This window comes from Sorex araneus, chromosome 4 (assembly GCF_027595985.1).
Source record: "Sorex araneus isolate mSorAra2 chromosome 4, mSorAra2.pri, whole genome shotgun sequence".
In the NCBI taxonomy this organism is placed as follows: domain Eukaryota; kingdom Metazoa; phylum Chordata; class Mammalia; order Eulipotyphla; family Soricidae; genus Sorex; species Sorex araneus.
The window spans coordinates 102,202,753-102,229,172 of record NC_073305.1 but is presented as its reverse complement, the minus strand read 5'-3'; the positions used below and the strand labels follow the sequence as shown (position 1 = coordinate 102,229,172).

The 26,420-nt window shown below is 38.4% G+C and overlaps 1 protein-coding gene and 1 pseudogene across 1 annotated transcript in view; both read right to left on the bottom strand.

Annotated features, from left to right (window-relative positions):
• Positions 1 to 26,420, bottom strand: part of CD109 (CD109 molecule) — a 161,596-nt gene that overhangs the window by 8,616 nt on the left and 126,560 nt on the right. Inside the window, exons 24-31 of the mRNA XM_055135354.1 lie at positions 17,387 to 17,468; positions 15,024 to 15,252; positions 13,364 to 13,529; positions 10,753 to 10,943; positions 10,158 to 10,313; positions 9,330 to 9,395; positions 7,171 to 7,313; positions 3,304 to 3,451 (exon numbers count right to left, since the gene is read on the bottom strand). Of these exons, the coding sequence (XP_054991329.1) occupies positions 3,304 to 3,451; positions 7,171 to 7,313; positions 9,330 to 9,395; positions 10,158 to 10,313; positions 10,753 to 10,943; positions 13,364 to 13,529; positions 15,024 to 15,252; positions 17,387 to 17,468 (1,181 nt within the window). The remainder of the gene's footprint in view (positions 1 to 3,303; positions 3,452 to 7,170; positions 7,314 to 9,329; positions 9,396 to 10,157; positions 10,314 to 10,752; positions 10,944 to 13,363; positions 13,530 to 15,023; positions 15,253 to 17,386; positions 17,469 to 26,420) is intronic.
• On the bottom strand, positions 24,055 to 24,568 carry LOC105942856 (60S ribosomal protein L23a-like; annotated as a pseudogene).

Genomic DNA, 26,420 nt, shown 5'->3' with positions numbered 1-26,420 from the left:
GTTTGATTTTGGTTTTGTTTCAGGGCCACACCGGCAGTGCTCAGCGGTTACTCCTGGCTCTTCACTCAGGAATTATTCCTGGTAGTACTCATGGGACCATATGGGATGCCAGAGATTGAATGTAGGTCTACCATGTGCAAGGCAAATGTCCTACCTGCTGTACTACTTACTACTCACACCGGCCCCTATATACTGCACTGGAGATAAAAGCAAAGAGGCCATGGTGATATCTCTTTTTCTTAAAAAAGGAAACTTAGGACAGCATAAGATTCCATAACTCAGTACTATGGTTACATCAATGATCTCATTTTAAATCCTTACGAAAAAATATTATTCTTACTTTCAATATATTAAATGGGAAACTAAAAATTTGAATGTTTAAAGAAGCACCAAGTCCAGGGTGCTGATCCCTGGTCCTACTGCCTCACCCATTTCCCATCTCAGGCAGCACACTCCACTCCTTGCACTACTAAGAGCTCATGGCAGCCATTTCTCCAGAGATATGTCCACAGTTCAGGGGAGCCACCTTGCCTGTAAGTGGGCTCACCCCAGGGCAGAGTTACCCAAGAACCCACAATCCACCCCACCACCAATAACTTATTTACATGTAATATGAAAGCCAGCTTTTTTACCTCTAGGAGGGGAGATTTATATTGATTTTTATAGACAATATTGGTTAGAGAATCTAAATTGATCAATTTCTTTAGATGTCACTACTCACCAATAGTCAAAAGTCTAATTAATAAATCAAAATGTATTGGTCATTCAAATTAAGACAACCATTAACAAGAACGTCACAGATCCAAGAAAAACTGCAAGATCAATTAATTTTTTAATCTTAAAAAATTATTTTTCAAGTTCCAATCAGGTGCATGATTGTCAAAGAGTATTAAAAATATACATATTAACAAACAGCAAGAGAATTCACACACTTAAATTAGTTTTAGTAGGGTCTTAAAGATTTTTTAAGTCCTAAAGCAAGTGACAATATTCAGAAGTAACTTTTTTAAAAAACATAATGTTTCTGATTCGTGCTTGACAAAACCTGAATTCAAAATGACACCTAGAAATAAATCTAGATTTTACCTCTAAGTTTAACAAACATGCTAGAAAGAAATAATATATGGTTGTTTTGAGTTTAACAAAAGCAATTTTGAAATTATTTACCTTCCTCAGACATTTTATGCACCTAATTCTTACATCAGTAATAATTCTCACACAGCAAAAGAAAAAAATAAATAAAAGTTATATAATCGTAGCATGTAAAGAATAAAATTCTAGGAATATTATTCAATTTGTTCAGTATCTAACTTTTCAGTGGAAGAATCAACATATTTTGAATTTATTATAAAGTTTTATGAACATATTTTAAGATACTCTTTTAAAGAGAGATACATACAATTTTGGGGGGAAATATTTTTTAACTTATTGATTTACAATTTCAGGAGTTTAGTTTTAATCATCATATATATATAGATGCCACATCTTCACAATTAAAAAAAAACTTTCAATAGAATGACATGCCACAGAGACGCCTCCAGACCCACACCAGGCTGTTTTCACCAGAGCAACTTGGAGAGGGGCAGGTGAGTTTCCCTCCCTGCGCAAAACAGAGCCCGGGCAGCCAAAAACCTCCAGAACTCAATTGTCAGAATGATCATGGCTGCTCTCCACAGGCTCAGACAAGCCTCACTCATGAGTGAATCTGCAGAAAAACTGAGGTATTCGGGACCCGTGATTTAAATCTCCAAGCTCGCTTGAAGCAGAAATGGGCCTCCTCCTCCCATCTTCCTAGTTTACCAGTAGGTTGGCAGTCACACCCACAAACTGCCCCTGGGTCCATATAATCTGATCCACAGCCTCACCCATAGGTGAATCTGCTGTATATTCGTATTCTAAATTTTAGAACTCCGAGAGTACACGGCCAGCCACTCATACTCTACATCACTGATGCACCAAGAGTAGCACGCAATATTTGATGTGGTTGAACAAACATGTTAGTAATCTCTTATACAAGGCTTAATGGCTCTGGGATGGAATACAACAATATTCACACACTTTCCTCTAAAGAAACTTCATTGGACCACTTTTAGCAGATTATTCATAATAAGCCATACAAAATTAATTGTTTCGGCATGGCTTGGTATTTGTGGTGAAAACATATGAAATATGATGGTGGGAAGGTGCAGTGGTGGTAGGTAGGATTGGTGTTTAAATAATAAATGTAAGAATTATTGTGAACAACTTTATAAAAATAAAATATAATTTTTAATAAATAAATAACTTTCTCATATGTGGGATATAAAGTAATATAGTAAGAAACAATAAATATTGGCAGTACTTGGAACTGGAGATTTGTCTATAAAACTGAGTTCACCTGTGGGGGTTCTGGGAGAGGCCCTTGGGAACTGGTGGAGGGAAGTGAGCACTGTGGTGATGGTTGCAGTGCTAGAATGTCATATCCATGCAAAAGTATGGTTAACAAAAGTACTGTAAATCCCAATACTTCTATTAAACTGCTTTTTTATAATATTCTTTTTCAGGGGCTGGATAGATATTACAGCAGGTAAGGCACTTGCCTTTCACACAGCTTACTGAGGTTTGATCCCCAGCACCCCTTAAGGTCCCCTGAGCACTGTCAGGAGTGATCCCTGAGTGCAGGGCCAAGAGTTAAGCCCTGAACACTACTGAGTGTGGCCTGAAAATCGAAAAACAAAGTACATTTTCAGTCTCTAGTGTAAAAAAAAAAACTCTTGGAAAATAAATGAAAGACTGAGGTTAAAGCTCAGAGCTAAAACATTTGTTTTGCATGAGTGAGGATTTAGATTCAATACATTTTGGGTTTTTTAAATAAAAAAAATGAGCTTTTATAATTATAATGTGGCAATTTCTATATATTTTAATACCTTGCTGAAAGAATGATTTAGTTACCTAGTCCTTCTTCAGGCTCAACATTAATTCTCTTTAATTAATTTTGTAATGACATGTTTTTAGCTACTTTAAATATTTGGCTGTCATTTTCAAATCATTTAGACATATAAAAAGTTAGAATAACTGACATGAACAAGGTAAGGTTAGTTTTTGAACATAAATAATAATTGCTTTATCAAAGATTCACTGTATCACTGACATCCCTTCATCGATTTGCTTGAATGGGTGCCAGTAACATCTCCATTCATCCTTGTCTCATTCAGGGTCAGGGGAATGAAGCCCATTATTGTTACTGTTTTTGGCATATCAAATACACCACGGGTAGCTTGCCAGCAAAAGTTACCTATAGGAAATTTAGGTTTTACTACTTACAGAATCTAAATATAAGTTGAGCTTTCCATGATCATGCTCCACTTTCTTCACTATTTCACTCAGAGGAATTGCATCTGGTGGCACAGCAAAACCACTGAGTAGGTTAACTTCCATGAGAGCCATGCCGCTCCTATCTGGTTCCAAAAACCTACATCAATGAGAAAAGAAAGGAAGAAACCCATTAAGATCCTTGAAGAATAGTCTAAAGTTCTTCCCAAACTACCTTCAGATGGAAATTGAAACTGCCAAGATATATTCCAAATATTTATGGTCTAGTTGAAATAATAGCCAATACAGAAAACCTCTAATCCTCTTCAAACATGCATGAAATTCTAGTAACTTTCAACCTGATGAGGAATAATCATCAGGATTCATCCTGATCGGACAACATGCCTGCAAAGTAACAAGTCCAACCTAGAGGCCCCCTGAACAGGCAACTTGAGTTCTAGCGATTGTTCCAAACCAATTTGCATTTTCCACTTTCTCTAAAGTTGACAGCACTCAAATTTCCAGCTGAAATCCCAGAACTGGAAAAGAGGCAAATCTTGACCACTCGGCGGGAGACCACAGCCAAGTCTTTAGCAACCTTGGCTTCATCTGGTTTTAGAAAAGAAGAGCGGTAGAGAGAGTCCTTTTCTTTGTTCTCCCACATACTTGGAGCACATTTTGTATTTTCTTTGGCCACCTTGAGAGAATTACCAAGCCCTGGAAAGTTTTATGACACTGCATCATTCTCTCACCCTGTAGTACACAATGTGAGCATCAAAGAGTCTGGGTACCAACAACATTTTGTCTCTTTTGAAATAAATATTTTTCTAAAATGAAGAGGTGGCAAGAGCTCTTTGTTCAGGGCCCAGAAAGCCCAGAATAGTTATGGAAAGAAGTTCCTCCCAAACCTGAGAGATCAGAGCATTGTCAAGTGAGTGTCTGTTGTCCTTTCAGATGACAAAAACAAGAAGGGCTGTTAGAAATTCTTGCTTTTTAGAGAAGCAAAGTTCTGCCTGCCAAACATGACTGACTAAAAAACCATATAGTTAGTTCAACTGTTGACTGAACTGGCTCGGCAACCCCAAGCAACTGAAACCATCTGCCAGTGGAACAATCAGCCAAAATAGGTGCAAGTGAATATGAGTAACTGCATGAATACTAACGGCGTTTATAGCTGAGCAAAAATACCCATGAAGAAAGCTTCCCATCTGCCTAAATGGCATTACTTTCATTATGTTATAAAAGATATTCTGATTTATTGGAGATACAACTTAATAAAAATAATTACCAGCCAGAATGTGTTAAGTTACCAAACCACACAGAAATCTTGTCTGAGGTAAGTAAAGTCTTGAACAATATTAATGAGAATAAAGTGCCTGACATATCAGCTCATTTTTTTCTATAGTTACTGATAAATTTCACTTTAAATATTATTTATATTTTGGGACTGGAGAGATACTATAGTGGGTAAGACACTTGCCTTACACATAGGTAACATGGGTTTGATTCCTGGCACCCCATATGGCCCCCCAAGCTCTGGCAGGAGTGACCCCTCAGCACAGAACTAGGAGTAAATTTTGAGCACAGCCAGGTGTGGCTCCCCAAAAAACAAACAATAATATTATTTGTATTTCATATCAGATGTTTCTAACACATCTTTTAGGGGGAGGGGTACACCCAGCGGTGCTCAGTGATCACTTCAGGCAGTGCTCATGGGACCATACGCAGGGTCCGTGATGGAATCTGGCTTGGCTAGTGCCTTAACCCCTGTAATCTCTGGCTCCTCCAAAACCCCTTTATAATATTATTATCTTCACATGAAAACCTCTTCCTTCCTGCTGAGGAGAAACTATGCAGAAAGATGGAGGGAGATCAAGATCTACACACACATATGCTTCCTCTGCTTATCGGACTCTGCTGCTCATTTGGTTCCTGACACTGAATGAATATTTTCAAATCCCACCCCCCTCCTGCATTCTTTCTTTTTACATCCTTATTTTAGTTTCCCTAAAGAATGAGATGCCTTTAAGGTTTGACTCCTGGTTACACCTCAAGTCCCTCCTCTGCTCACTCACCTGATCTCCCTAACAGAGAAGCCCCTCTCTTGGCTCCTGGCTCTATGAGATTTTCTTAGCCATTTTTAAAACTAAAGTTTCAGACTCTCTAAGGCATTTTATTTTATTAACTTGTGTCTCCCCCCGCCCTTAAAATAGTTAAAGGAAGCCAAGATTTGTGCCCTTTTTTTTTGGGGGGGGTCATAGTCACTGTTATATTCGCATATCTGATACTCTACTTGGCATGTTAAGAGACACACATTTACAGGGTAAGTGAATGAATGAATCACTGAATTAATTAAAAAGAAAAGGAGGGATAGAAACAATATTTACTTTATAGAGTCACTGTCAGTACGAGATGCAAGTGAAAGTGCCTGGAACAATATTTTGCTATATGTTTATAGTAAATATAAGTTTTGATTGCTTACAATAATAATTTCCTGTGGGTATTTTGGAACAACACCCAAGTATGAGCTTAGCAAAGAAACACTATTTTATTTTCTTCTCGGCTGAAAACAATCACTGAAGAAATTCTGCTACCCTCCTGCTGCTCCAAAATTCCCAGCAAGGTGAGAAAAAGGGAAAATACACTTGACATTTCTCTTGTATTGAGGGGGGGGGGATACCTGGATTTGAGAGTGAGTCACACCTAATAGTGCTCATAGCTTACTCCTAACTGTGCTCAGGGATCACTCCTGGTGGGGCTTTAGAGACCATATGTGATGCCAAGGATTCAAACCAGGTTGTCCCACATGCAAGACAAGCTCCCTCTCTGCTATACTATCTCTCCAGCAAACATGTGACATTTTATAACAAAACCATTTTATAACAAGATAACCAAAAGGTAGTATAGATGGTAGCAGTTATGGAGAAGAATAGGTTCAGGCTGTGGCTAATACAAATAAGGTTGACCATGTGGAGGAACACACCTGGCAATACACAGGGGTTACTCCTGGCTCTGCACTCAAGAGTTACTCCTGGCAGTGCTCTCGGGACCATATGGGATGCTGGGAATCAAACCCAGGTCGACCATGTGCAAGGCAAATACCCTACCCACTATGCTATCGCTCCAGCCCCATATCAATAATATTTATAATAAATCCCAGCTTTTCCCCAGGTAATGCATAGGTAAGTGGACATGCAGACTAAAACAAAGAAACCTGAAAGTTTCTTGACTCAATGAGTTTCTAAAATTGTCCTCAAACCCTTGTGTACATTCAATTGACCAATAAAGCTGAGACAGACAGCTTTACTGCCCTTCATTCTGTCAAGTCAGTAGATCTGAAGTGGAACTCCTTGTCCATGTGATTTAGCAAAATCTTTGAAAGCTTCTGGATACAAGCCAAATTCAAGACTCATGTTATAGAGTACTCCTGGAAGTAATAAACACCTACTTATCCATCGTGAGGATCTTTAAGCTGAAATTTTCTTTGCCGTAGCTATAAAGATGTGGTTTTTTTCACTGAACTTACATGTACTTAAAAAAAGTACATGTAAGTAGAAAGCTAAAAGTAATATATTTTATAAACCTAAAACAATTATATAACATTAAAATAACCAATTTTGCAATGCTATGATTAAGATTTTTATAAATTAAAACTGAGTTTACTAATAGTTATATTCAAATGTGTTATAAGTACAAGGAAATTTCATAAATTTTTTAGTAACTGAGAATTCCTTAAGTACAATGAGCAGCATTTTTAATTTACAATCTGAAATGTAATGCCAACTGGAAAGAGAAAATATTGTTAAATCTTGATTGTAATAATTATATAACTATACATAAATTAAATTTTTAAATGCATATTTTGAAGGAAGTACCAACCTTGTGCATACATTGAGATTCAAGTGATTGGTATCACGTTTATTCTCATGAACAGCAACATCTAAATCAAAGGCTTCTTGAGTTTCGATGGACCTTTTTCTTCTAGAAGACTCTGATTCTTTCACATTATAAATAACATTGAGCTACAATAAATCACAAGTTATCACTATGAGAAATTATCAATAAATTCCCATAGTTTTGTATTCTAAATATTGGCCAATTACTAATTCTTCTTAGGATAACCCTAACTAGATTGGTAATCCTCAACTTAAAAAATAATTTACTTTAGTAACTAAGTATAATTATTAATAAATACTGTTATTAAAGTTTATAAACAAATATTTTTAATTAAGAGGCTATATATAATTCCAAAGAAAGAACATTATAGGTTTATGGGAATTACACATTATACATTTATTATACATTCACAGGAATTTTTTTCCCAACCTTCCATTGAAGGGAAAAGTGAATGTATTTGTCAACTTTACTGGGTATATTTTTTAATATATATATTTTTTAATTGAGTTACCGAGATATACATAGTTATAAAGGTTTTCATGATCGGGTTTCAGTCATACAATGATGCAGCACCCATCCCTCCACCAGTGTCCTACAGGAGAGATTTATTTTGGGCTGGAGTGATAGCATAGCGGGTAAGGGCATTTGCCTTGCATGCGGCCAACCCAGGTTCAATTCTTCCGTCCCTCTCGGAGAGCCCGGCAAGCTACCAAGAGTATCTCACCTGCACGGCAAACTACCCGTGGCATATTCAATATGCCAAAAACAGTAACAACAAGTCTCACAATGAAGACATTACTGGTGCCTACTTGAGCAAATCAGTGAACAACAGGACGACAGTGATACAGTGCAGTGCAAATGAACATTAAGAAGATACAAATAAAATATATATTCTTTTATCAAGTCATAGTAGAAATCTCACCAGCATTAGAATTTCTGAGCTATATTTACACAGAGAGTGGGAGAGTTTACATGAATCACTTCAAAAAGTAATACTCAAATATTTTTCAAATAGATAACAGTCCACAAAGTCCACATCTACTTACTGGCTAATAGAAACATTGCTAATACTTTTTACAAAAAAGCTGAGTTTATTTTGAGTTCATTTTGCCTAACTCATAGAAATAAAACATTTAGAATTTTATACAAGTCCTCTAAGACAAAGAGAAATTTCCTGAGCCAAAGAATTTTTTGGGCGGGTCACACCCGGCGATGCACAAAGGTCACTCCTGACTCTGGCTCAGGAATTATCCCTGGCAGTGCTCAGGGGACCATATGGGATGCTGGGAATCGAACCCGGGTCGGCCATGTGCAAGGCAAATGCACACCCGCTGTGCTATCACTCCAGCCCCAAGCCAAAGAATTATTATAAAAATTTGTATTTAAACTATGCAGCCATAAGAAAATATGAAATCATGCCATTTGCAGCAACATGGATGGAACTGGAAGATATGTTAAATGAAGTATGCTAGAAGAAGAAGGGCAAATGCAGAATGATCCCACATATATGTGGTATGTAGAATAACCGTCCAGTTATTTGGAAGGGGAAATGCCTAGATCACCCATGGTCCTAGAGTACAAGAAGAAAAGCAGAGAAGGAAAGAAATCAAGAGGGGGAACAAAATATAGTTAGAAAACAACGGAAAGCAAGGGTCAAGAGGACCCGAGAACAGTAGTGGTGTAAAGGAGTAGCACTGCACTCTAGCACTGTTACCCTGTTGTTCATTGATTTGCTTGAGTGGGCACCAGTAACATCTCCATTGTGAGACTTGTTACTGTTTTTTGGCATATCAAATACACCTTGGGTAGCTTGCCAGGTTCTGCTGTGCAGTAAAGGAGTAGTACAACTAAATATCCAAACTACAGAGTCAGTGAAAGTGGAACAAGAGACCCCAATTTCAACAACCAAACTCAAAAAGGTGCCGGTCAAGGTGGCAGGCTGAGGATGGGGGTTGGGGGGGAAAACACAAGAACCCCGAGGGAAGTTCTCGTTGGAGGGAAGAAGACAGTGGTGGTGGGACTGGTGCTGGAACATATAGAAAGTCAAAAACCCAGCTATGAATAACTCTGCAAATCATGGAACTCTAGTAAAAATTTTAAAGGTTATATTTAAGTAAGCAAAAGTAAGGTTCATTACAGACCTGACAAATAGCAATTCCAAAGCCATTTGCAGAAATATCAACTTCAACTGGCTGTGCCAATTCAAGCTAAATAAAAGAAGAAAAAAACTGATTAAGCTAATTTCCCGTATTCAAGCTTTTGCAAAGTGCCTAGAAGTTATCACCTTCATCCATTTATACTCAACTTCCCCCAAGGCTAACAAAGGAAATCAAGTTAGGGGCTAATATATTCTTTTATATCACGTCAAAGGCAAAATTCTAATGCTGACTTGTCAATTCTTCTCAGAAGACATGTCCTATAGTTTAAAAAAATAATTGTCTCTGAAACCATGGGTTCAACTTCGGCTCTTAGTTACATGTTCATGGCTAAGTTACCTCTTCTCAGTCTCAATTCTGCTATGAATACAATGGAGACAAAAGCACTCACATCTTAGAATTAGCTTCAGAAGTAAATGCAGTAATTGCACATGAAAGAAGTTTAGCACAGTGCTTACAGAGGATGCTTACAGAATTCCTTTCCCAGTATAACAGTACCAGGCAGAAGGCAGCTCAGGAATTGAGCACTTGCCTTGCTTACATGAGCCCCTGGAATCAATTCCCAGTACAGAAAATAAATAAATAAAAACAAGTAAGATTCCAAATTAACATTGCCATGTTTTCGCTTTTTCCAAGTCTATCTAGGGTTCCCCTCCTCCCCTTTCTCTAGCTCAAAGGAAGACTCATCTTACTTCCCGTCTCTAGCATTCTAGGAACAAAATCTTTGTTGAAATCAAGAAAATAGAAATAAAGCGGTATTTCAGTACAAGGGACCGCCACATAGGTTGCAAGTCACCACCCCATTGTTCACACCTCTGCTGTCTGCAGGACAAAGCGATTCTGTGTTCCAATCTCAAACTTGACAGGATTTGGTGAAGTTGGCCTTGACACATTCACTTGTATATTTGTTCTTTCTGTGTTCATTTGGGCTGCAAATTCAGACAGGGCCTTCAAGGCCACAACAGTGTCCTATGAAGGAAAAAAAAGAACATTTGTGTGCATAAGTGTACCTCAAACTTTTCAAAAAGAAATTTAGAAATATTTAGGACACCAGCTATACATTCGTTCACTTTCCGTGAGAGTGGAATCTTCATTAGACATGTTTGAGTTTCCTGGGTCTAGAGACTTCTGGGTCAGGAAACACTCAGAAGATATGTGCTGAAGAGAACTGAGCATCTCCACCAGTTACAACAAATTGGAGAAGGCCCATACACATGGGGAGCTAACCAGTTCCACATAAATAGCAGATATGATTCATATCAGTAATGAAAAAATAAATAAAATTAGAAGAAAAATAAGTTTAACTGAAATTAACTGCCAGGTAATTTCATAAATTCTATTACATAACTTTCTTATATGTCTTAAAATATGTAGAGGAAGTTAAAAAAAATTAAAACCATCATCTCACCTGGGTAGATACGAAGCCTCCCAAGCTATTTCTCTGCCTGCTGAGCCACCTCATGATTGGAATTCCCTCTGAAACCTGATGCTGCAGGAAGTGTGAGAGCAGAGCATAGGCCGAAACTTCAATATCCTGGGAGCTGGGCTGCCAGGAGTCAGGATGTTTGGGCACTGATGAGGCCCAGAACTGGACATCTCCTGCCAGAGAGAAGTAGTGATAAACTGGCCAATAACAAACTTCTAAATTGCCTACCGTAAAATATTCCCACACTGGCTGAAGCGCTACTTGAATGGTATAAAATTTTTATTTATGCATATATTTGGTTTTTTTTTAATTGAATCACCATGTGGAAAGTTACAAAGTTCTCAGGCTTATGTCTCAGTTATACAATATTCAAACACCCATCCCTTCACCAATGCCCATATTCCACCACCAAAAACCCCAGTATACCTCCCGCCCCCCCGCCCCCAACTGCATAACTGATGAATTTCACTTCATTTTCTCTTTACCTTGATTACATTCCATATTTCAACACAAAACTCACTATTGTTGTTGGAGTTTCCCCCCAAGAAAGAGAGCCCTACTACCAAGGAAGCATTTGATAATTAGTTTTCCATTGCTGAGAATGAGGAGATATGTAGCCCCACTGCTCCGAGTATATAACTCTTTTTTTTCCCTTTTTCCTTTTCCTTTTTTTTTCCTCATCCCTCTTCCCGCGCCTCATAGTATGGTGGACGCCACGCCGTGTTTCTCCCCGAAAATGGGAAACAACTGGGAAAGAGGAATATTTCCTCTTCTCAGCCGGCATGGGGCTGTTGCTTAGTTCACAGTCCAGAGAAATGGCTGCTACTTTGATTACCTTCAATATTTCAACAAAAAACTCAACTGTTATTATTTGGAGTTCCCCCCCAAGTCAGAGCTGCTAAAAAGGAACCATTTCACATTGCTGACAATTAAGAGATATTAAGTCGCGTGGACGCGGAAGCATCCATGCGGTTTTGGATTTCTGTATAAAGTCCAGGTAAAATTCTGCCAGAAATTGCATAGCCCATCTCACAGTCCCAGTGCATTTTATGCATATATTTGTGCTTTGCAAGTATATGTACAGTTATACACACACACAGGCACACACACACGTACTTATATATCACTTTTAATTGAGGATGTTTTGATGAAAATATTTTTCTAAGAAAAATTTATTATGTTTAGTTACAAACCATTAAGTCACAAAGAAGAATAAGTAGTATATTGCAGAGGACAAAGCATATAAATTATCTAATCAGACCATCCCAAAAAAAATATTCAAGGAAGCACTGAAATGAATTCTGTTCTGGAAATCTGTCATTAACCACATCTAACATTCTGGGAACATTTTCCTTCTCTTTAATTATCTGAGAGCTGTAGACAGAAGTCCAAAAAACAAGCCCAAACCTCCCTCCTCCATGAGAAAACTCAGCTAACTCCACAATCTTCCCAGAGATATTCCTGTTAGCACTCAGAGGAACATTCTCTCTTGTGCTCCATCCTCTTACTTATATATTATTTAGATAATTATACTCAAGTGGAGTATGAGATTATTAGCATTTAGCAACACAAAGAAATGTCATAGATACTTCATCTTCTATGCAATAATCTTCTAGTCCCTAGCACTACAATACATAAGAATTCAATCTAAATTAGCTGCAAGTAAGGATATATCGTTTTATAGAGCTGAAGCAATAGTCCAGTGGGAAGGGCAATCATCTTGCACATGGCCTGTCAAGGTGCTCCCTCAAGCTCTGCCAGGAGCCAGGAATAAGTCCTGATTATCGTCATGTGTGGCACAAAATTTTAAAAATATAACATATACATTTAATAGTCCTAGAAGTCTCTGAGCACTTTCTATTTTACAAGTTCAAAGTTATAATGTAAAATTATAACTATAAGTTATTCCATCTTAAGTAAATGGACACTATTTATACTTCCTAATACCACACACACACACACACACACACACACACACACACACATACACACATACACACAGTCTCTGACTACAAAGGTTATTTAGGAAGTAATAACATTTGTTCTATGGTAGTCCATAAGCAATCTGCCATTCGGGGTGGGGGGAAAAATGCAGACATAACTGCATCTGCTTTGCATCTGTATTTCTGTTATTTAGCATTGTCATTTACACTTCTGAACACTTGATAGATGGCAGGCACTGAACATTCTCTCATGTAATCCTCACAGCAATTGGATCCCCATTTGGAGAAACTGAAGCCTACAAAGTAGCAGAACCAGACTTGGATCCCTAGTTTCTCTACAATCCAAGGTTCTAACAACTATCCAAAGTCACTACGCCAGAAATAGTGTCTTGAAACTATAAAGGTAGCTAACACAAGGCAGAACTTATCAAACAGAAAGAGACATTGGGCCCTAAAATTTTCTAGAAAGTTCTTGGGAAACTAGAAGCAGCATGGCTATGTCAGACCCATCCTGATGTCATCTGTGGTTCATTCTTTTCATCTCATTTATAAAATTTAAATGCTATCGATCTCATATCTGACTCAAAATTTTCTTACAAAATTTATGTCTCATAATGTAAAACAGACACTCAGATGGATCAAGGAATTACCTTCTCGAGTTGCTTTCCAGTTGAGCATATCCAAAGCTTCCTTTGCTTTCAAACTCTCCACCAATGACAGTGTATGAGTTACAAGGGCTAAAGTGTAACTGTCTGAAATTCCTCTATTGAATTCAGATTCCAGAAAGTTAATAGAATCTTGCACATCAATATTAGGCTTGAAAGAAAAAACATCAACACATTACTATGAAAATTACCACATATTAAAAAAATATTTTCAAACATCCATTCAAAGAATAATTTTAGTTTTATTTGAACATTTGAATTTGTCCAAGCTAATGGAAATCAACAGTGATCCTTGATGCCTAAAAATTACCATGGATTTTGAAAATAATAATGCTTTCCCGCTTTCAGAAGTAAACATTGTTCTTTAGGGAGAAGAAGAAATGAGAAGTGAAGCTTTTGCAAATGTTTTACCCACTAGCAATAATGAACTCAGATGGTTGCCAGAAATATAGGTTGAGAAATATGTTTCTCATACTTGATCGCATGTATTGAAGCTATAATGTTAGGAAGAAAATCTATCTCCAACATGCTGAATATTGGAATGAGACACAGTAGGAACTTAAAACACAAAAAGGCTTTTTTTGGTCATGCAAAATGCAGTCAGCATTAAACAGTGAAGACATCAATCACTGAGACAGCTCTGGAGAAAAATTAAGCTCATTAAAGCACAGAGTTCCAGGCACACATTCTCAGCTAGACATCGTGCCCTGTAATTACAGCTTTAGTATGTGGGTGCACTCTGAACTATATTAGAAGACATTATAATTGCTCCATGGTATTTTAGAAATTCAAACGTCCTCCACAACCTACACTTCCCAGATATTCTAACAATTCTGAAAGACTTTCTGCCCCTAAGAAATATTTTTTCTTTCCAAAATATTATAAATCAATGAGAAACCAAAGAAGGAAGGAATGGAGAGAAAGGAGAAGGAAATGAAAGAAGAAGAGAGGGTAAAGAAAAATAAAGGAAATGATAGGGAAGAAAGAGGAAGGGTGAGAAATAGAGAGAAGCAAAGAGAAAAAGAATAACTGGTGTGAGAGGTGAATAATTTATTATGGTACAAAGTCATAACCCACCTACAATCCAACCAACTTTGTCACATTAATTGATACAATTTCCATTCCTCCATGAAAGAGCTATTACTGATGAAGCACCTTCTCTAGCACAAGTATGTTCACAAGCCACATTATAAATCCATGCCTTAATTAAGTGCCACACCACCAGGCCGATAAAATGTAGGTTTAAAAACTGAAATTACTCTTGCTGGTAATAAAATATGCAGTGATTTTTCACCAATAAAAAATTGAGCATTTATATTAGGAAGTCAACTTAGAGTTCTTTCAGTTACTCAAAGTAATACTCTTTTCTCAATGTTTAGCTTTTGTATGAGTGTCTGCAGTACCAGCAATTGAACTCAGGGCCTCTCATAAAAGCAAGGCACGCAATGCACTTCACCACCAAGTCACAAATTCCAGTCTTCTGTCCTAGTCTTGGATTTGGGGGTTTGCCCACAAATGCAAATCAAAATAATGTTCAAATTCAGATTTTAAATGTGCTATAAAACTGCAAGACATAGTTGACCCATCCTAGTCTACTTTCTTTGTGTCTTTCCACCCATCATTTATTAAATTAAAGATTAAATACCTGATACTTTTTATATCTCAGGAGAGAAGTAACAATATAGGCTGTAAGCGTTACTGGACTTTTAGTGCCACCTTGAAGCTTACTGTTGATCACTCTTCCAGGCTCCCAAAATTCACCATTCGATTTCTGATGTCTTTTGAGCCAAGTATATGTTCTGTGTAGTACATTCTCATCAATATCTATGTAAGGGTCAGCTTCAATGAAACATCTTAAAACAAAAGCTGACAACCTTGGAGAAAAGGAAAAAATATTATATATATGGATACATATATAATATACATTAAAGTCCTCCAAAATACCCAGAGAAAAAAAATATCCACAAGAACACTTTTTTTCTCCCGTTCGAATAGCAACCAAAAGAGAACTTGCTAAAGAAGGAACAAAAAAAGAAGAAAAACAAAGGGAAAGTGAAGAAAACATAAATAACTCTACCCACCTATTAGCCCTGGTTTCCACTTGAATGTGGCCAAGAAATTCTAGGTCACCTCATAACACATCTTATTTGGAAAGAAATTTAGAAATCATCTAATTCAACCTCATTATTTTATAGTTTGGAAGTTCCACACACTGAGAGAACGGAATAAATTGTTCAAGATTATTTGTCTCTGAACTGTTCTTGGTATTTACAACAGAAGATCTCATTACATGTTTCACCAACCCTAAAGTATATATATTCACAATCAATCTGCAGTACTTTCCAATGAAAAAAATAAAAGTAGGGGCCAGAACAGTAGTAGTGTGTGCAAGGTACATGCCTTGCATAGCACCCACCTGGGTTGGGTGCCTGGCACCACATATGGACCCCTGAGCCCCACCAGGAGGGATGTCTGAGTGATGAGAACTTCAGTAAGCCCTGAAAAATGCTAGGTGTGACCCTTTACAGAAAAACAAAAAATAAGTATATGTTCTCTCAGGAATCAGTGAACTACAACTTCTAGGTCAAATCCACCTGCATCAATCCTAGAGCCTGAGTGATTGCAACCCAAGGTCCATTATGAGTTCTTGCCCTCGGTCTCCAAGAGAATCATTTTGACTGGGAAAACGATAAAGGATCAAAGTAGGAGAGAGGAAAAAGGAAGAAGGAAAACCATCCTATGGAAATTCTAAGTGGTTCTCAATGCCTAAAATATTTACTCTTGAGTTCTTTGTAGAAAAAAGTTTACTGATCTGCATTACAGAACATTAAATACTGAGGTGAAGAGAACACTAAGCAATAAAACACTGAAATTTTTCTAGTTATGAATACATATGCTGATTTGTGCCAAAAGAAAATTTAAAGCAGATCTATGTCATCCTATAAAATATTTCATATGGTAAACATTACTAATATTTAATAATCTCTAATTCTTCATGTTGAGTAATTCACTTCTTTACTTGCTTCAAATCAGGCCACATAACCAGCTCTGAAAATGATAACACTAGAAGAAATGCCACACCAGCTGAAGCATCTAATTGCCAGTGCTGCCTGTGCCAACCCTCTCTGGAAAAGCCTGGACCTCCTGTGAGCTGATGAGGTGGTGGTGGATGACGCATGAACTGTAGAGGCTGTGCTGAGTCATGAAAATGCAGAGTAAGAAAAACCCTTCGACCACTGAGATTAGGCGGCTATCACCACAGCAAGCTTGGTCCAACTCATGTGATGAGTAAATCAATCTTTTTTTTTTTCAGTGAATTTCACCATTAAAGATAATGCAAGGGCTGGAGCCATAGCACAGCAGGTAGGGCATTTGCCTTGCATGCAGCTGACCCAGGTTCTATTCCCAGCATTCCATATGGTCCCCCGAGCACTGCCAGGAGTGATTCCTGAGTGCCTGTGCATCGCCATGTGTGACCCCAAAAAGAAAAAAAAAAGATAATGCAAGTGAGAGTAATAATCCAAAAAACAACCACTGAGATTCCACAGGCTGGAGAGAACTAGGTACTCATTACTCAAGCCCATCACTGTATCACTGTTTCTCAATCTCTCTCTCTCTCTCTCTCACACACACACACACACACAAAAAAAAAAAAACCTTAAAGAAACTATATTGACTGTATTAATAATAAATTTGTGTTGATTGTGTCATATTAAATTAAGAACTACAACACAATCACCCAATTTCTAACTGAAATTTTTTTTGCCCACTGTACCATCATTATAAACATTTCTGCTTTACCCACCAAAAACAACATCAACAACAACAAAAAAAGGGTTCTGAAATAATTTCTGCACAAAAACATTTCATTCGTTTGAGTTTTTGAAATCAGATTAGGGAGAAAAAGCAGCCTCTATGATTATACAAAGTGTCAGTTTCAGGAGGCAAAGCTGCATTAGATAGAGAGAGCCTGTTCTGGAGACTCGATCTAGTCACAAAAATACTTACCAAGTGCTTCCAGATTTATCTTCATTTCCAAAAGCACTGAAAGAGCCATCATCCCTCTGGTAAAGAAGCTCTCTCTGGTAACCTGTAGACAGCAAAATGGATAGTCGATATAATCGATTTATAATAAATGAAAGTTTCTAATCCTAACTGCATGTGGAGGAAAACATGGAAGAAAATAGGAATGAAGACACTAAATCAGCAACTCACTTGAATACTTTATACATTTGGTATTGTGGGAGATACAAAGCACCAGGGATTTTCAAGCAGAAAATATACACTGAGAGCTGTGATATTCATAAAAATTTAAAAAACATGAGAACTGGTTGTCAGTAAGAAACATGCCATGTGAGGGGACTGGCAGATAGGACAGGGAGGGGGCAATATCTATGGTGCAGGGAAGTGTTCAAGCGGGAGGAGGCGGTGCTGCTGCAAAGTGGTAAAGTGTTGTGTATGAAACCCTATCAGCAACTCTATTATAAGCCACAATGCAAAAACTTATATATATATACACGTATATTACATATATGTATATATATATATTTATTTACTTACTTACTTACTTAAGAACCTCTCATAGAAGCAGAGTGGTGGGAGGGAGTCAAATGAAGTAGCTGGGGTATGATGAAGGGAGCACTGGTATTAAAATTGTATGACTGAGACCGGCACGCCTTCCACCCAGATAAGATCCAGAGATGCGGCCCGAGAAATGGACCCTCTGCTCCTAAAGACTATGATCGAGAGGTCTTCTAACCCATTTTGGCACCCAGAGCAGTTTCTTGCAGAAATGTATCTAGACTGTGAACTGAGCTAAAATATCAGAAACCCAAAACCGAGCGGCCACTGTCGCAGCCGCCCGAACTCAGAGTCTTCACTCTCAGCAATGAAAAGAAATTATTAAATGATGCCTTTTCAGCAGGCCTGATTGTTGGGGGAAAATTCCAAATAATAATAGTGAGTTCTCTATTGAAATATTGAATGTATTCAAAGTATGGGGAGAATAAAGTGAAGATCATTAGCTACTTAGTGGGGGTGGGTGGGAGGGGGGTATATTGGGGTTGTTGGTGGTGGAACATGTGTACTGGTGAAGGGATGGGGGTTTAATCAGCATATGACTGAGACTTAAATCTGAAAGCTTTGTAATTTTTTTCATGGTGATTCAATAAAATAAAAACTTAAAAAATATTGTATGACTGAAACCTAATCATGAATAACTTTGTAATTTCACCATGACTATAAATAGATAAAAAAGTAAAAAGAAAATTGTGATATTCCCAAATTTAAAAAAACAATCAAGCCCATAGATAGGAAAACTTTAACACTGGCAACAATCCCAACCATTCCCCAAAACAAGCAAGTTAAGGCAGCATTTTATTAAACCCTGTAGGCTGGAGCGGTAGCATAGCGGGTAGGGCATTTGCCTTGCATGCGGTAGACCCAGGTTCGATTCCTCCATCCCTCTCTGAGAGCCTGGCAAGCTACTGAGAGTATCCTGCCCGCATGGCAGAGCCTGGCAAGCTACCTGTGGTGTATTCAATATGACAAAAACAGTAACAAGTCTCACAAAGGAGAGGTTACTAGTGCCCGCTCCAGCAAATAGATGAGCAAGGGGATGATAGTGATACAGTGATACAGTGATACAGTTTTCCACCAAGTTTTCAAGGCCTAAAACTGTTTACTACCTAAGAAAAATACCATTTATAATATCATGATTATATTTTAAGGCTACAGCAAAAAGTAAAGAAAGTTACTTTCTATTTTCAGGCCAGCAACAGGGCATTTGGGGGAGTAGCAAAAAGGACAACGACCAGGACAGCTACACAGGGGCCATGACTAAATCATTTCAGCCAAGGTGAAAACATTCAGCCGAGGGAAAAGCAAAAGATCAGTCCTTCTGCCTACCCCATTGATTCCAAGTTCTCACTGCAAAAAGAACTGAATGTGGTAATAAAGTCTCGATTTAAAAAATCATTGAGGAGGGGAGGTTAAGGCTCATGAATCTGCTATCTACTAGAATAAAGCAGATGTTTCATATTTGCAAACAAGTGGTTACAAATAAATAGTTATAAACGAGAGCAGCTGTTTCATATTTACAGAGTAATGCATGCAGTCCAGTGACTGAGAAATCATAGGCTAAATGCTAAGAGGTGTACCAAGCAACAAACTAATTTGGTAAAGGTGAATATAAAATAGCAGTAATTGATCATTCAGGCTCAGGATAGGAAGACAGTTCAGCAGCCAGGAGCACATGTCTTGCAAGCACGAGAAGTCAGTTTAAATTCTGACACTGTATGGTTCCCCGAGCACCACCAGCTATGGCCCTGGTGGCCCCCACAATGGTGGTTCTGTTACCTGAGTGTCACCAGGAATAGTCCCTGACCCCCTTAATCACTGCTTGGGAGACACCCCAAAATTATTATTTTTCATAAAGTGTCAAAAACAGTAACAATAAGTCTCACAATGAGAGACGTTACTGATGCCCACTCAAACAAATGGATGAGCAATGGGATGACAGTGACAGTGACATAAAGTATATTTTAGAACACACAATCAGGAATAAAATGCAGTGTACTCAAGGCATTATCACTGATCCTCGGATAACCAAGAATCTGTACCAGATATCCCTACAGCACAAGCAGGGGCCAATCTGAATCCTCGGCTTGGCCAAAAGAGACCGTCAACCATTACACTGTAATAAGTTGAGTTCAATTCAATAAACTCCAGAAACAGCAGATATTTGTAAAAATGCCAAGGAAAGAGAGAAATGGAAGAGGGACGGGGGACACAATAAGAGAAGGCCCGGAAATAACATAGGGAAAGGGGGGCAGGGGCCTTGAACCGTTGTATGGTATAGGCGTGAGGTATTCCTATAGACCCAAACTAGGATAATTAAACCTTAAAAAGTACCTGTCGAGGGGTCAGGATAGGGGGTGGGAGGGAACCTAGAGTCAGTGTGGAGGGATGGGGTCCTGGGGTTGAGGAATTGGAGGGGGGAAGACTGTATGCCTGAAACCCTATTACAAACAACTTTGTAAACCATGTTGTGTATATAAAGAACTGGTAATTATTTTTATTTTAAGTTCTATGCAATGAATGCCATTTTAGAAGCATCAACAACTATAATTACCTTTGACTAATAAAACATGAGCATTAATGATTTTAAATTGGTTATTCTATTCTTGCCAATTTCCAATTTTTTTTTAGTCTTTCCACCCAGATCTAAGCAACTGTCACTGTCACTGTCATCCCGTTGCTCATCGATTTGCTCAAGTGGGCACCGGTAACATCTCCATTGTGAGACTTGTAGTTAACTGTTTTTAACATATCGAATATGCCACGGGTAGCTTGCCAGGCTATGCCATGAGGGCGAGATACTCTCAGTAGCTTCCCGGGCTCTCCAAAAGGGACAGAGGAATTGAACCCGGGTCAGTCACGTGCAAGACAAATGCCCTACCCGCTGGGCTATCGCTCCAGCCCATCTAAGCAACTAAACCTGAAATATAACTATTTTGTAGAGATCTCTAAAATCTGCTGAAAAAGAAATATAAACATGCAGACAGACTTTGCTTCCTTTGAAGAATGAGATGCTTGATTACAATCTTTACATTTAAAACTTGAACAGTCCGTCTAAACTGTCAACCTTTATCCAACAAGGACTGAGTGACAACAGTTGTCCTTTTCAGCTACTAGCCCAGGTCATTTCACAACAATCTTGTCATAAGATGCAGTTATTAGCCCCTTTGGAGATTTAGAAATGATGATAAGGCTGAAAGTCAGAATTTGGTAAATGCAAAAATTACACAGTTTTTAGGCTGAAGCAGCTTCATCAACAGTACAATTTTACATATGCAGAAGATTAACCATTTTGTATTATTAAAAAAATTTTTAAGTACTGAAAATTTGGGAACAGAGAGACAGTAAGAGAACAAGGCATTTGTCTTGCATGTGACTAACTAAGGTTCAGTTCAATCCCCAACACCATATGTCATCTTCAAACACTGCTGGGAATGACCCTTAAGCAACAGTGCCAGGAATAAGCCCTGAGCATAGGGCTTACTTACTACTTTTATATATACATATATATCATATATGCATATATGATAAATATATCCACATCCAGAGATTTAATTCATCAATCTTCACCATTTGAAGATTGATGAATTAAATGTGGCATATAGAGACAATGGAATACATGCAATTGAAAAAACAAAGTGAGGAATCTCTCCCTGAATTGATGGGAAACTAGCATATATGCTGTATTATATAGTATGCAACAAAAAAAAAAGAAAAGAAAAGAAGGGACTGGAGTGATAGCACAGCAGGTAGGGCATTTGCCTTGCACATGGCCAACCCGGTTTCTATTCCCAGCATCCCATATGGTCCCTCAAGCACCACCAGGAGTAATTCCTGAGTGCAGAGCCAGGAGTAACCCCTGTGCATCACCAGGTGTGACCCAAAAAAAAAACGAAAGAAAAAGCTAAGAGCAAATACATTAGGCGACATAGTATATAGTATATTACCTTTTGTATAAAAAGAAAATGAGAAAACATCTGCTAATTTCTGCAGAGATTGTAGAAACCAATAAAGGAAGTGGATATATCCACAGGAATAGACAAAAGGGATATAAATTTTAAAGGACTTTTGTGTTTAGAATGCATGCTAATGTTCTATATACTCAAAAAAATTAGAAAAATAGACAATATTAGCATAACCTTAGCTCACTTTGTATATAAAATCTTGGGAAATGAAACATATAATCTTTTTCTTTTCTAGAGCTGGTTAAGGGTCGCTGGAGAACAGATTAATTTTCCAATGTTCTCAAAGTAAAATTGACGAAAGAATCCAAGCCATTATTCCTCAGCTCCCAAATCAGAACCAAGTCTACCAGCAAAGAGTTTAACTGTTAACTCAATCTAAAAGAAAAAGAAAGAGAAGAGAAAGAACAGTAAAAGAAAAAGAAAATAGGAAAATGGGCAAGAAGGAAGGGAGGAGAGAGGAATGGCGATAAGGAGAAAGCCTAGGAAGGAAAGGGCAGGGAAGAGAGGGGACGGAGGAGGTAGGAGTAGGGGAGGGGAAGGGAGGGCAGGGGAGGGCAGGGAATGGAGGACAGGGAAGCACAAGCAAGGCAAAGCAAGGAAGGAAAAGGAAGAGAAGGCAAAAAAGGGCAATGGAAGTTCAAGCCCCCGTCATTTTGAAAGAAACTTCTGAAGGATGGGGACACAGCTAAAGGAGAAAATCATGTGCCTGCAGGCCTGGAACCATATCAACAACTGCAGTTCCAAGTATGAGTTATTGTAAAACCAGTCGTGGAGATGAGATCACAAAGATGAAATCAGTGCAGTGGAGATGACCCCTCAGGTGGCTGACCTCCAGCGATCCCCATTAATAACAACAACCTACACCATCCCTCCACCAAGGCAGCCGCCCAGCGGAGGGGGAGGACTCAGCTATCTCCAGCTGTGGAGGACATTTCCTGGGACATTTCTTGAGTTGGTTTAGATACCGCTGAGAATCCGAATGTGCAGGTCTGCTCCCATGACAAGACAGACGCAGAATCTAGAAGGAGGAACTTGCATGACTTTCCTAGTGGAGGGTCTCCAGTGAGATTTCCTTCCTTATCTTAAACTCCCCATGTGCATCCGAGACCCCTTCGCTCATGGTAAACCCATCATTCCATCAGTGGAAAAGGACATTGGCAATTTGGCTGTGATGTTTATGATTGATACAACAATTCAACAATCTCTGTTCCAATGTCATCACCTAAATTGGAAACTTTTCATCAAGATAAGTGAGAAAATAAAAAAAAAAACACCCAAGTTTGCTCCAAAGGTTTATGAGGAAATAAGAATGTCTGTAAGTTAATAGCCTGAAGAATAGCAAATGACTTAGAATGAAATAGTAAAAATTAGAATTAAGTCATATTTTTAAAATAGAGTTGTCAAAAGGCTAACATATGACCCTAAGACATGAACTTGGGCTTTCCTTTTTTATAAATTTATCATGAGTTTACAACAACTTTTTTTTTTTCTGTACCACACCTAGTGGTGCTTCATGACTTATTCCTGGCTCTGGACTCAGGGATCATTTTTGGTGTAGCTCAAGGGACCATATGTGGTGCAAGGGATTGAACTGGGGAAGGCTATGTTCAAGACACACACCCTACCTCATGAGTTTTAGAGTATTATAGAATGTCAGCGGTACAGTTATACCGCCACATGTCTGACCCCCCACACCTTCTGTGAAGGTCCTTCCTTTCACCAACCCTTCGCCCATGCCACTCCCTTCTCAGCCCACCTCACCTCTGGTAGCCACCCTAGTTTTCATCTAGCTGAGCAGTTCAATATTGTCAGTATTCAATCTGAGTAAATATCAGTTTATTTACTCTGGTTATTTATGTTCCATGTCTGAGTGAAACCATCAGAAATTGTCTTTAACTTCCTCATTTATTTCCCTTAGCATAATCATTTCAGTTCTATCCATTTGTCTACACAGCACCATTTTTTTCCAAGGGTGAGATAAGATCTATACTTACTGGGCTGTGCATTTTTTTAGAAGAGCCAGACATTTGAGGTATTTTATTTTTATCATAACAAAGATTAAAGGACTCTTCCTAACACATTTTTCATTAATATGATGAAAAAAATGTATTTAGGATTAGCCAGCTGGACTGTTTAGATGATCCCAATTTTGTTGGCAATATCCAAGGCATCAGAATCAGGAGCCAGCCCAACATACGCCTTTTTCTCTCCATCAGGCCTAATCAGGATGTTGGCCTTGGCCATGTCAATGTCATAGAGCTTCTTCACGGCTTGCTTAATCTGGTGCTTGTTGGCTTTGACATCCACAATGAACACAAGTGTGTTGTTATTTTCTACCTTCTTTGAGGCTGACTCAGTGGTCAGAGGGGACCTGATGATGGAATAAGGGTCAAGCGTGTTTCTCCTTGGCGCTCTTCCAAGGATATTTGGGCTGCCTTCTCAGTCGAAGTGCTTTGGGTCTTCCGAAGGTGAGTGATGTGTGGATCAGCTTTTTGTGCCAACGGATGCTTTTCAGCACTGTCTTCTTAGCCTCCAAAGTTTTGATATTGTCTTCAACTTTGGGAGGGGCTGGGAATTTCTTCTTAGCTTTCGGTGGCATCTTTGTAAAAAGTCTAACACACTTTTTTTATTTTTTGGCTTTTTGGGTCAGACCTGGCGATGCACAGGGGTTACTCCTGGTTCATGCACTCAGGAATTACTCCTGGCGGTGCTTGGAGACCACATGGGATGCTGAGATTCGAAGCCAGGTCAGCTGCGTGCAAGGCAAATGCCCTACTCGCTGTGCTATTGCTCCAGCCTCTCTCACACACATTTAAAAGCAATGTTCTAAGGTGCCCAGCTAGCTCAGTGAGCAGGGCAAGACATGAGACTCTTAAAAGAAATGTCCTAAGCATGATTTGACTTAGTTTACCTTGTGTCAGAGCTGCACAAAAGAGAGAAAATCAGCTCCTTTGGCTTTTTGTTTATTTTTTGATAAAAAAATAAATAAATATTCTCGGGGCCGGAGCGATAGCACAGCAGGTAGGGCGTTTGCCTTGCACGTGGCCGACCTGGGTTCGATCCCCAGCATACCGTATGGTCCCCCAAGCACCGCCAGGAGTAATTCCTGAGTGCAAAGCCAGGAGTAACCCCTAAGCATCGCTGGGTGTGACCCAAAAAGCAAAAAAATAATAATAATAAATAAATAAATAAATATTCTCTGTACTAAAAGTAACCATTCTCACTTTCTATATGATGCTACAGAGAGTAACTCTGTAGCATCATATAGAAAGTGAGAATTTTACCTGATTCACTTTCATTTAACAGCTTCACGATTGCTTTAAGTCATTTTGTGATGAACAAATGCAGAATTCTAAAACCTATTTTTTTCTGTTTTTATTTGCGCACTCGTGTGTGTGTGTGTGTGTGTGTGTGTGTGTGTGTGTGTGTGTGTGTGTGTGTGTGTAGCAAGAGTTTTTACTGAAACTTAGAAAGATGTGAGTGGACGGAAATTGAGAATATACACAAGAGACAACACAGGCTTCTCTGGAGTAGAAACAGGCAAGAGGCAAGCAAGTGAGATATATATCCAAGGAGGAACATGGGCTTGAAAAGCAAGTGACCCTTTTTTTGTTTCAATACAGAAAATAGAATATGTTTTCAAGCAGGCTTGCTATGAGTCTTACAGAAAATTTGAGGTGCAGGCACTATGGCTTAAATAGTTAAATATTTATAACTTAAATAGTTAAAACTCTTTTTTTTGTTTTTGTTTTTTGGGGTCACATCTGGTGATGCACAGGGGTTACTCCTGGTTCTGCACTCAGGAATTACTCCTGGCAGTGCTCAGGGGACCATATGGGATGCTGGGATTTGAACCCGGGTCGGCCACGTGCAAGGCAAATGCCCTACCCGCTATGCTATCACTCCAGCCCCCAAATAGTTAAAACTCTTAAGAAGAGTTTTAAGTACCAATTAACGGATTCAAGATTTCCAGTTCTTATCAAAAACAGTTTTCATTTTATGGTTCTATTTTCTTTCTGACAGTAAAAGACACTTCATTCACTGTAACTGTTGTTTTGAGAAAAAAATAAATAAAAATAATGGGTTAGGATTTCTGGGCCAAGCATGATTTAAGTAAAACAGTGCACCATTCCTAAATGACATTTAAATAATATAATCATGACTCATGAGAAAGACACTTTAATTTTGTAAAAAATAAAAACAACTATGGTATATTTAAAGGACTTTGACAAATTGTGATGGTGAATGAAGAGTCTCTAAAATGATCACTGTATGGCTGAAATGCAAACACGAAAGTTCATAAGTTTGTAACTGTACCTCACAATGATTCACTAATAAAAAATTTAAAAATATAATAAAATAAAATGAGACACTAATTCATAATAAAAATCATTACACCAAGGAGTTTTGTCTGCTACTTTGAAATACAACTTATTTCAGTGTATATATAAGTGTGTGCGTGTAAATGACATGTTTTGAGTAGCTCCACAGTGCTGACT